This window comes from Vombatus ursinus, unplaced genomic scaffold (assembly GCF_900497805.2).
Source record: "Vombatus ursinus unplaced genomic scaffold, bare-nosed wombat genome assembly UNPS02005286.1, whole genome shotgun sequence".
NCBI lineage: Eukaryota > Metazoa > Chordata > Mammalia > Diprotodontia > Vombatidae > Vombatus > Vombatus ursinus.
The window spans coordinates 6696904-6709272 of NW_020945064.1; the positions used below are offsets into that span (position 1 = coordinate 6696904).

At 46.0% G+C, this 12369-nt stretch overlaps 1 protein-coding gene across 2 annotated transcripts in view; it reads left to right on the forward strand.

The window, feature by feature from the left end:
* The window catches only part of PIEZO1 (piezo type mechanosensitive ion channel component 1), a 169787-nt gene that overhangs the window by 64164 nt on the left and 93254 nt on the right, over positions 1 to 12369 (forward strand). For both annotated transcript variants that reach the window (XM_027846483.1, XM_027846491.1), the window contains exon 2: positions 9031 to 9126. In XM_027846483.1, the coding sequence (XP_027702284.1) occupies positions 9031 to 9126 (96 nt within the window). The remainder of the gene's footprint in view (positions 1 to 9030; positions 9127 to 12369) is intronic.

A 12369-nucleotide genomic window follows, 5' to 3' on the forward strand; every position in this document is an offset into this window, starting at 1 on the left:
GGGGGGAGGGGCTAACCCCGGTCAATAGGGCAGCTCCCCCTGCTGATCTACTGGCTCTCCAAGGCTGCCCTCCACGTGTATTTTAATGGGATTTTACTGTGGAAAAATTGGAGGTGGGGGGCTCCATCTAGCGATTGGATGCATCCTTTATCTCTGGGGTCACCACTGGCAAGCACCAAAGTACCAGTTGGAGCCAGGGAGACCAGATGGACATTTGGGATGGCCTCTTTCTAGTGAAAAGGGAACAAGTCCTGTTATTCAATACCTTGTCCCAGGCCAGCTAGAGGGAGCAAGGGGGGAAGTCCCTGGTGAACCTGCCAACTGTTCTCTCATGCCAGAGAAGGAGGACCCAGAGACACGTTGGCAGCCTCCTCTCTCCTACAAGTTGAAGTTGGCATACACCAAGTCCTCCCCCAGCATTCTGGAGCCTCTAAAGCACTTCCCACACCCTTTCCTTTGCCCCCATTCTCTCTGGCTCCCTTAATCTCCAACTTCCTGGCTCTTGGCAGTCTAAAGAATCCCCCAGAGTCTTTCCCCTCTGCTCAGCCACGGGGCTGGTAGTAGAACTAGATGTCCATCCTTTTGATTGTGGCTTCCAGCCCCTCCTGAGCTGCCCCTGTTAAATTTCCAATCTCTGCTCCCTCTCTCTCCAACCTGCCCCCCATCCAGATCCAACAACAATACACCTCTCCCTTTCCACTGGGAACAGAGAAAACAAAGCAAGGTTGGACAAGTTGGAAAGAGACGGGGGTTTCTGGGAAGATTTTCCATTGTACCAGGGAGGGGATTTCAAACAACCCTCATGAAGCCGGTTGGACTTGAGGCCTTTGAGGTCAGGTCAGGACCCTGCTGCCAGAGATTGGTGGGAAAGAGGCTGGTTTGACAGTGTTCCTTGGTTCCCCAGCTGCTCAATCCATACTCGGTCTCAGGGGATATTAGAGCTAAAAGGAATCTTAGACCATCACATTTCACCTGTTTCATCTCATGCATAAGGTATCTAAAGCCCACAGAGGGAAATTTAGTTGACCAAAGCTCCCAGAAAGTGAGCCTTCAGTCCATATCCTAGTCAATAGTAATTCAGCTCTTTGTGGAAGGTGGAACCCTGGCAACTGTAGGTAAGGTTTTCAGTTGCTTGAAACAAGCGTAAACTACCCAGAACAACAGATCTAAGAACTGGGGAGGCAATTTCAGTTGGCTAAAACATTTTGCAGTTGGGCTCAAAAAGTCAGTTTCCCAAGTATAAGACAGGAAGGTGTGGCTAGGCAGCAGTTCATCTGAAAAAGATCCGGGGGTCTCAGTCGATGGTAAGCTCAATTTGAGTCATTTATAGAAGAGAACTAAGGCAATCTTCAGCTTCATTGGGGCAACGTGGTGTTGGGATTAGAGAGGCCATCATTCCCTGTTCTCTGTCATAGTCAGACCTCACCATGGGGGTTCTGTGTTCAGTTCCAGGTACCACATTTTAGAAAGAATATCATGGCAGGCACACTGGCTGATAAAGGGAAGCCTGTAGTACGGAGGTTAGAGCACTGGACCTGGAGTTAGGAAGACCTGAGTTCAAATCCAGCCTCAGACACTTGTGAGCCACGTGACCCTGGGCAAGTCATTGAACATCAGTTTGCCTCCATTTCCTCAACTGTAAAATGGGGATAATAACAGCCCCTACCTCCCAGGTTTGTTGGGAAGATCCGATGTGGTAATGTTTGTAAAGCATTTAGCATAGTGCCTGGCACTGTATAAATGCTTATTCTGCCCCCCCCACCCCCCCACAAAGGGCTTTAAGATCTTGTCACATGAGAACTAGTTGAAGAAATTGGGATATTTAAGTTATATGAGAGGTGACTTGGTGGTAGGGTGGAACTTGGGAGCTGCCTTCAAGCATTTACTACCCTGTGTAACCGGGTTTGAAGTCATTCTCCTTGGCCCTAGCAGGTAGACCTAGAAGCTATGGATGGAAGCTGCAAAGAGACAAATTCTGGCTTTTTTGTGTAAGGAAAACCTGCCCAACACTTAGTGCTCTCTCCCAATGGAATGAGTTGCTCTGGGAGATAATGAGTTCTGACTCGCTGGAAGTCTTCATGCTAAGGCTTGACACTGGCCCAGTCTGTTGTAAGGGAGATTTCTATGCAGGTATGGGCTGGACCAGTTGTCTCTGAGGTCCTATCCAACCCTGAGGGTCTATGTTTCTCTGAAGTGTTTGTTGAATTTCGACCAAGGGAGAGGCAGTGTGGTGCAGTGGTTACAGTACAGGACTGGCACCAGAGCACTTGCCTCATTACTATCTGTATGACTTTGGGCAGGATACTTACTCCCCCTCTTAGACCTCAGTTTCCTCACCTGTCAAATGAAGGAAGTGAGGTAGGTGATGTCTAAGATTCTTTGCAGTTCTGAATCCTATGAGTCCAATTATTGCCACTTAGACAGGCACTTTGGGGAGCACAGCCCTGCCCTTAGACAGCTTCTGGGCAGGTGGAGGAGACGAGACATAAAGACTTGAAGCTATTTGAAGGGAAAAAAGAGGATATAATTGGATGTTATTAAGTAATGCCTAGATACTAAATTCTAACAGGGATTCAGAAGAAGGAGAGGTCATGTGGATTGTACTGGTTAAGAAAGACTTCTTTAAGGAGCCTTGGCTTGAGCTAAGCTTAGGAGGATAGGTGGATAGGGTTCAAATAGAGAGTAGTTCAAGGGTTTAAACTGCTATTAGGTGGCACAGTGGGTAGAGAGCTCAGCCTGGAGTCAGGAAGACCCGAGTTCAAATCCGACCTCAGACGCTTCTTAGCTGTATGTCCCTGTTTGCCTCAGTTTCCTCATCTGTGAAAGTGAGCTGGAGAAGGAAAAGACAAACCACTCCAGTATCTTTACCAAGACCCCTAAATGGGGTCACAAAGAGTTGGACACGATTGAAATGACTAAACAACAGAAGTTCAAAGGGGTGAGCCAACTTCTTGGATAGATTTCATGGGGTCTGTGAACTTGGATGAGAAAAATGACAATTTTACTTTGTAATCCTATGTATTTTATTTTACACATCTAAAAAACATTTTTCTGAGAAGGGGTCCACAGACTTGTCTAGACCACCAAAGGGCCCTTAGAGTAGGTGGAAGGACATTCCAGGCAGGACCAAAGAAAGGAGAATGAGCATTACGGCACCAACACGGGTCAGTGTAGCATTTGGAACTGGAAGAGACCTTAGAGTTCCCATCTCCATTTTTTACAGATGAGGAAACTGAGGCCCAAAGAGGAGTGGTTTGTCCACGGTCACATAGAGAGGAAGTAGCAAAACTGGGATTTAATGAGGTTTCCTAACTCCAAATCTTTCTTTTATACCAGATACTGGAGGTATCTCTACCCCTGTAATGTTGCTGGACGAGAGAGTAACTTTCAGACAGTAGATTGGGGTGAGGCCTCATTATGCAAAGTCTAGCAGAACTTTGGATTTAATATGATGAGTAATAGGGAGCCCATCCCATTGGGCTAACAGTTTTTGAATACAGAAAGTTAGGGATGTCATGAAAGCGGCGGTTTTAGGTTGGTCATAAGATTTAAAAGAATTGGAAAATACCTTAGAGCTCATCGAATCCGTTTTACAGATGACAAAACTGAGGCCAAAGGACAAGTGACTTTCACAGAGTTATGAAGGTTGTGCCCTAGGTTGAGTGCTCTCTTCACTATACCATGTAGATGAAGTCAGGGAAGACAGACAGGAGGTGTGGTAAAGACAAACTGCAAAGAAAAACGGCATGTAACAAACAGTGAAGAGGTAGGTCAATAAAGACCGGGAAAAGAAGCCAAGAACATAGCGATCATTATTCAAGAGAAGAAAAGAAGGGTTAGGTCTTAGTGCCCGAGACTTCGGTTCTCAGAGTTGGTATGCTCAAGGCAGCTGGTGAGTTCAGGGCAAAACTGGATGTTACATCCCTTGTTTGTGGGCCATATTTCCCCCAGGCTCAGGAACTCTCTGGGTCACCCTCAGGGGCTCCTTGTTGCAGCCGTGTGTGGTCAGAGAGTCCAATAGTGGGAGGAGAGAAGCCCCAGAAAGGTTTCTTCGCTGCTCCTCATAGCTCTTTGTTTCTGGAAAACAGGTTGGCAGAGGCTTTTAAATAATCTCTTCCCTCTTTGTTATCTCTTTAACAACCCCTTCCCCAGCTTCCTGCTCTCCTGTGCCCTACCTTACCTCCCCCCCCCCCCGCCCCCCCCAAACACTCATTTCAGATTCTGCCCAAGTAGACTCGGCAGCTGTATGAGGCAGAGAAAACTGGTCAGCCTGGGAAAGGAGAGGTTCAAGGATCTGGGGGCCTTCCCCATTGCAGTCCCCATAAGAGGTTTAACTAAATTAACTAAACTTCTTGACCCAGCCCATCCAAACACAATTTGTCCCTCATGGTAGAGTAAAGTTTTGGTGCATATTGTATCCACTCTGGATGCTGGGGCAAAGTGAACAGGCAGAGGGGAAGGGGTGAAAGGGAAAGGCTGATATCCAGAGACCTTCAAGCATGGCACTGTCTTTTAAAAAAGTTATAAGTTTAGTAACCACCAGTAAACAGAAATGTTCAAATGCACAAGCAAGAATTTTTGAAAGATTGCTGTAGCTGAAACTGCACATTTCTGTTTTGTATAACTTCTTGTTTTGGGGTTCTCTTTCCTTCCCTCTGCATCACAGTGTCTTTCTTTCTCATTTTCATTTCTATCATGTCTGATAGTGCAGCAATACTCCATCATACTTATATACCAACTTTAACTTTTCTTTTATTTTTTCTTTTGGAGACAATTGAGGTTAAATGACTTGCCTTGGGTCATACCTAATAAGTGTCTGAGGCTGGATTTGAATTCAGGGCTTCCTGATTTCAGGGCCAGTGCTCTATCCACCATGCCACCTAGCTGCCCCTCCAATTTTAATTTTTCAAAGCTATTCCCCAAACATTGGACACGTGGGTTGTTTCTAGTTTGTTGCTACTATAATTAATGCTGCCAGAATATTTTTTATACACATAGGTCTTTTGTTCTTACCAATAAATGTCCTTGAGGTATATAGTTGTGGAATCACTGATCCAAAGGGCAGGAACCCAGAGTTTCAGAGCTCTTATTGTGTATTGTCACATTGCTTTCCAAAAAGATCGTGTGGATTCTGATCTCTCCCAGCAGTTTTGAGTGTGTCCAGTACTGTCTTTGACAGATAATTCTCTCTGGAGGGAAGAACACTGAATTTAAGACTCAAGGGACCTCATTTGCTATACTGGCTGTTATTAACTAGCTCTATGGTAGCTATGTGTGCAGACCTTTGTAATTTTTAAAGCAGTTTTATTTATGGTCATACTAACAGTGACCTGATGATGTAGGCAGAGCAATATGACTGTCTTTGTTCTATGAGGAAGAAATTGTAGACTAAACAGGTTAGATGCCCCAGATCACCTGACTACTTAGTGGTAAAACTGGCACCCAGCTGAAAGCTTGTGGACTCCTAGTCCAAGACCTTTCTCCCACACCATGTCAAAGACCTTGCCCCCACAACAATTAAGCCTCCAACTCTCTTTATTTCTTTTACCACTGGGGTAACCAGAGTGGGCAGGTGTCCACCAAAGACTATCACAGAAGGCCTGCCTGTGGGCTGACCCATTTTAAACTCAATCATTATTTCCAGGACAGTTAACTCTTCTCAGAGATTCTGTGGATGCTGTGCTGGCACTGTGGTTCAGAGGGAAGGGCAGGCAGACCTGAGAAGGCTGGAGGAAACGGAACTGGAGAAATCTTTTTGCTGTAAATGCATTTTCCTCTCCCTCGTGGGTCAAATTGAATTGATTTTTTAAAATGCATAATTATTGACAATATTATTTTCTGGAAGATCAGATTTTTAAAAAAGAGTTGAACATTTCTTTACATTTGGGAGGCGGAGAGCTCAGGGGAGAGGGTCTTCTGGGGGTTTTAAGGAATGGGTCTGGGAAAGAAGGGGTGGACTTGGAGGGCAGGCTCCCCAAAGCCCTGGAAAGTTGGAAAAGAATCCCCAAATTTTAGAGATAGAATAGACCTCAAAAGCCATCTAATCTAAGCCATGCTAATTAGCATTAGCTGCTGATGCCTTTCCATTTCAGGTTACCTCTATCTACTCTGTATAGATCTCTATGTATGCATCAGAATGTGAGCTTTGAGAAGCTTGGCTCTGGGCTTGAGTGGCTTTTTGTTTGTTTTTGATTTTGTTTCCTCTGCACTTAGCAGGCGCCTGGCATACCATCAGTGCTAAATAAATAAATGCCTGTTGAGACCCCATACACTGCCATCTCCTGGGATACACGTCTGAGTGGGAAGCCTTATTTCTCAAGGCTAAGTCCAAGGCTCATCGCCTCCCAGAAACCCTCTTAGATCAACCACCTCTACTCTAGCAGTCCACACCAGCCACCCATCAAAGCATGGCTCGACCTTGGGTCAATCACTTAATCCAGGGGTGGGGAACCTTCGGATCAGTTCTTTGAAGTTTGGATTCAGTCAAAGTGATACACTTGAGGACTTCCAGGGCCAGGCGGCGGCCTCAAGGCTGAAGGTTCTCCTCCTCAGACTTGATCTCTGGGCCAAGGTTTCCCTATCGGTAAAATCCAGATAACAATGCTAATCCTTATCTACCTCCCAGCATTCTTGTCCAGGACCCCTTCCCCAGTAAAATGTAAATGAGAGTTGTCACTTTGTGTTGTTATCTCGGTGCCCCAGGCTTTTTGGTGGCTTCCTACCTGGGGGCTTTGGTGAAGGTGTTAGAGGGCCAAGTGCATTCTTCCCCCCCCCCCCCCCCCCCGATTTCACCTCTTCACAATGCCTCCAGATTTCCTAAACTTCTGATTGGGGATAGAGACCCAGAAAGCCTCAGCAAGTCACACTCTGAATTTGGGGATGGGGAGAGGGAGAAACATCAAAGGAAGAGAAAGTGACCTCAGCCGTGTTGTCTTCATTGCCTTCTCTTGACTCGCTCCTGATGAGCCATGGGGCTGGGCTGGGTGCAGTCTGTTGGCGAAGGTGCCCAGGTGTTTTTCTTGGCCTTCTTGGTGGTAATCAAGGGATGGTAGGCCTACAAGTCAATAGAAGATGTCTGCCATCCATCTTTGTTCTATGAACCAATGGCATCCAACTCACTTGATGTAAATAAGGATCATATTGACTTAGAAAACAGCGTATTAACATTATCTATGTTCTATCGTATGTTTATTTCATTGAGTATTTCCCAATTACATTTTAATTTGGTTGGAGGAGGGACTGTTGTGTGCTGTGTATTTAACACCTCTGGTCTAGAAGATGTCTGATATTGTTTCCAACCTTTATTCTCATTTTTAAAAAATTCTATTTTATTTTGTTTTCAGGTCTGTACTACTGCCCCTCCCCTGCTCTCCTCTTACAAACAGAAATATTACAAACATGTATAGTCAAACAAAACAAATTCCGCCATTGGTCATGTCCAAATAGTGTGTGTGTGTGTGCGTGTGTGCCTCAGTCTGCCTTCTGATGCCATTATCTCTCTATCAGGAGGTAAGCAGCATGCTTCACCATAAGTCCTCTGGAATTGTGGTGGGTCATTGTGTTGATCAGAACTTTTAAGTCTTTCAGAATTCTGACTCTTATTCTATGATACAGATGGAAAAAATAAGAAAGCTTTGTTTTGCTCTCTATAAAAAAAAATGTTCATTATAGTTACTAGCAGAGTTGATACCGGAAATGTTTCCATATTTATAAAACTTGCAATATAATATATTATGTCCAAGAAAAACTATAAAAATCATGTGCTTGTATGAATAGATGGATTCTATGACCTCAGTAGAATACATCACCACTTCCTGGGTTAGTGGATAAAGTGCTAGCCTTGGCTTCATGGATCCCTGGGTTTGAAATCTGCCTTAGACACTTACTAGCTGTGTGACTCTGGGCAAGTCATTTAACTTCTAACATTCTCTGTTTCCTCTTCTGTAAAATGGGGATAATAATAGGACCTCCCTCACAGGGTTGTTGTGAGGATCAAATGATGAAATATTTGTAAAGCGCTCTGCAAATGTTAGCTATTATTATATTGATTAGCTATTATATTAGGCAGCTAGGTGGCACAGTGGATAGAATGCTAGACTTGGAGTCAGGAAGACTTGAGTTCAAATCCCACCTTAGACTTCCTAGCTATGTGACCTTGCCACTTAATCTCTGCCTGCCTCAGTTTCCTTATATGTAAAATGGGGATCATAATAGCATCTAACTCCTTCCAAGGTTGTTGTAAGGATAAAATGAGATAATATTTGCAAAACATGTTGAGAACCTTAAAGTGATATATAAGTGGTAGCTACCTTAATGTGATTAAATTTTTTTAATTCAAATCAAGAGCTAAAATCATATGAGGCTTTCTTTCTAAGAATGCATGTTCTTCCCTGCCCCTCTTGCCCCCCTCCCCCAGTACAATGTAAGTTCCTTAAAAGAAAAGACTGTTACTTTTCTATCCCCAACAATGAGTATGGAATGCCGTGAGTGTCCTAGGCAATGTTGAATGAAATTGTTAAATTCAGCAATTATTTTACTTTCAGATTTGATTTCTCTCTCTCCCACCTCTGTCATTCCCTCCCTCCCCATTGAGAAAGCGAGAAAAACTCGATCAGTACAAACACATCTAGTCAAACAAAACAAAATTGCCCCATTGGCCTCGTCCAAATTGTATGTGTTATCAAATAATAAAACGTTTAATACTTTTTCCATCAGTATTATAAAATAAGAATTGAGCCTTTGAAAGGCTGAAGATCAACACAGTGACCCATCCTAAAGGAGATCTGTCCAAGTTCACCATCACTTATTCACGGTGGTTTTAGAAATACAAATTCAAACAATTTTTAAAAAGCAAAAGCAATGAAGGGAGAACATGTTTCTATTTGCAGATGGGTTTTTTTTTTAAACTCTTCTTGCCCCACCCCCACCCCTTGTCTCTTGGAGCGGAGGGAGGCTGACCAGAGCCTGGCCAGGCTCCTGACCTGCTCTTCCTCGGTGCCCAGACCTAATCTGCTCTTTTTCTTTCCTCAGCCTGCCTGTTCCGGGTCAATGGTCTGTCATTCATTTATCTACTTTTCCTGCTGCTCTTACCCTGGTTCCTGGGGCCCACCAAACACAGCATCAGAGGTAAGGAAAGAGCTGAGCCTCCATTTGGTTTGGTTGAGAAGCAGCTGGTAGGGAATGGGGGAGGGGGGCATGTTTGGCATTCCTCCACCCCAAGTGTTCAGGGCTCAGGGTCCCTCCAGAATGGCACGTGCCCTCCTCTGGTTCTAGAAGCTTGACAGTACCAATGGACACAGACTCCATGAATTCTGCTCACAGGGACAAAAGAAAAGGCAGTAGGTTATTCCTGGTGACCATTTACCCCCCATGAAACAGTCATCTTGGGGAAATTGAAGAGGGAGAGCACATTTTTAGCTGAGAGAATCAAGGAAAGCTTCTCAGAGGAGGTGATGCCTGGGATGAACATTAAAGGGAGATAAATATTCTGAGAAGTGAGGAGAGTGTCCTTCAGGAAGGGGGCATGGCCTGCAAGTGCAGCCCAGGGCAGACGTTTTGTGCTGAAGCCACTGGCCAAGGCTGAGCTAAGCACACCGGCTCTCTTGCCAGTGAGGATCACTTGCCAGTGGCCTCCGTTCTAGGTCTTTAGGATGTTCCAGGGACATTTAGAACACAGTTCTGCCCTCCAGCTAGGGAAAAGACACGAGGTAGATGCCAAATGAGGTTCCTGAACCAAGCTCATCATCCCTGATGCTAATGGACGAAACCAGTGGGTCTCCTGTCCAACTGCGTGGAATGAAGACATTTTGTCAGGGCCGTGTATGATTCATGGAGGAGGATGTTGGAGCATGTGTTGAGGTGAAGGTCAATAGCTGGGCAGCCCCCGAGGGGTGAGCATGAAACACATAAAGGACTGAGCATGTTGGAGAATTGTGTAGGGGAGGATTCATGGAGAGACGTGGTCACAGGTGAGAAGGCATGCCAGGGTTGTCATGTGAATTGGATGCGGGGGATAGAGCATCGAGCTTGGAGTCCAAATCCAGCCTCAGACACTTATGTGTGACCCTGGGCAAATCAACTTCTGTCTGCCTGTTACATGAACTGTAAAACAAGGCTAATAATAGCATCTCCCTCCCAGGGTTGTTATGAGGATCAAATGAGATGATATTTGTAAAAGTGTCTGGCACATAATACTCACTTGATAAATGTTTGCTTCCATTCTTCCTTCTCCATCCCCCCCACCCCGGCCCCACTCCCACTAATGAAATCACTGACCTCTTCAAGTATTGAGGGATATGAACAAGGATTTCTGTGAGTTTCAAGGAGGAAGAGAACTAGAGATAGATGGGGGAGTCAGTGGTCAGACCACAACTGGAGTATCGGGTCCAGGTCTGAGTGGCTGATTTTAGAGGATATTGATAAGCTGGGAGGACTTCCGGTCATGGGTGACCAAAACTGAGATAAGGCCCCTTGTGGATTGGGTGAAGCGTCTGAAGCTGTGTAACATGAAGAAGAGGGTTATGGGGGTAGCTGAGATGTCTTCAAGTGTTCAGAAGGCTGTTGCATAGCTGAGTCTTTTTGTTCAGCTTGGCCCTGAGAGCAGGAGTGGGAGTGATGAGTGGACATTGTAAGGAAGCACATTGAGGCTGGATGGGAAAGGCAGACAACTAAGCATAGTGGAAAGAAGAGGCTAGATTTGGAGTCAAAGAAGCTGGCTTTGAATTCTGGCCCTATCACTTCCTCTGTTTCCTAATTTCTAAAATAAGAGAGCTGGATTCCATGGTTTTGGAGGTACCTTCTAGTTCCAAATCCATACTAGTAAGAGTAATTACAACTCACATCGATTATACCACCTCAAGATTTACAATAGCCCTGGGCAAGTATTAGGGCGCTCAGCAACTTACCTGTGCTTGCATAGTGTGTAAGGATCAGAGCTGAAATTTGAACCCAGGTCTCTCATGCTCTCCCCATCCCACCACAGCTGCCTCTCAGAAATGGGACTTGAGGTGGAATTTGGAAAGGCAATGAGAATGGGGACGGCCTGAAAGTTGCCAAGTATATGGAGAGGGTGGTGAACAGACCGATCTCTGAATAGAGGGCTGTGATGCTGGTAGCATCTGGGTGGGGAGAAGAGTAGATTCCTCCCCACCCCCTTAAAGAATAGAAAGAAATCTACCCCCCTGAGGCAGCTATCCTGCTTCAGTCACCCTAGTTGGAGCCCACCAGACTAATTCTCCTCCCCACCTCCAGCTGTGCAGGGAGCCCTGGCATTGCCTACGGGCATGATCGGGGACTGCAGCTGGTCCAAGCTGGGCGATTTTGCTTTTTCCTCCCTAGGAGCAATTCTTTCTTTTCCCAGCCCCCTCTCCAAGTAGCATGATCACCCTGAAATCTGATTAGCTCCCCAAGGTTGCCTCTGTCTGTAACTAACAGATCCCCAACTGGGAGGGCTACTTACAGGCCCCCCTGCTAAAAGCTCTTTATTTCATAAATATTTCATGCCGTTTGGTACAATTTGCAACACTTTTCTCTCTAATAGGCCAAAAGAAAAAAAAAAAACCACAACAGATTTCTAGTTAAGAGCCAAGGAGGGAAGGGTGAGAGCATCCTAGTAACAAGTGGGAGAGAAAACAATTGAGGAAGGAGAGACACTGTGGGGAGAGGGTTAAGCTGGGCAGGGAGAGCTCAGATTGGGAGAGCTGCTGGTAGGACTCCCCCTTCCTTCCCACCCACTCCCCACTCCCTAGCAGCAGCTGCTGAGCTCCACTGGGGCCACTGCCCACTGCTGGCTTTTTCCAGCCCAGAGAGGAAAATGTGAACCCTGGCAATGCCTGTCCCCCTGGCCCAGCAGTGAGCAGGTTTATGAGTTCCACAGCTGCTAGAGGCTCAACAAGCAGCATCTGGTGGAAGATGTGACACTGGTTGGTTGATGTCCTCATGGAGTGCTGGCCCCTGGCTCACCTTCTCCCTGTTCCTTGGCTCCCCACCCCCTGCCCCGAGGAAACTTCTGAGCTTGTGGGGAAGATGAAAACCGGCCTCCCCCTGGCATGAGGGAGCAAGGCAGGGGGCTGGATTCACCAGATTGGAACATGTCCTAACCTGTGGACCACAGCAGGAGGCTGGGGAGGTCAGTCCCGGGCTTTGCTGGGGAGGAATAGGAAGGGCATTCCACTGGTTTGAAAAGGACTCTTAAGCTTTTCCCCAGAAAAGATCTAGTCACTGGCCCTCTACTTGCCCATGGAATTCCCTTCTAACCTCACCCCCCAATCCCCACGCCACCCAGCGCATTTAGAGCCAGAGGTCAAAATGCACAGAGCAGCAGTGTACTAACCAAGCTAGACATAGGACATGGGCACCCACCATGATGAC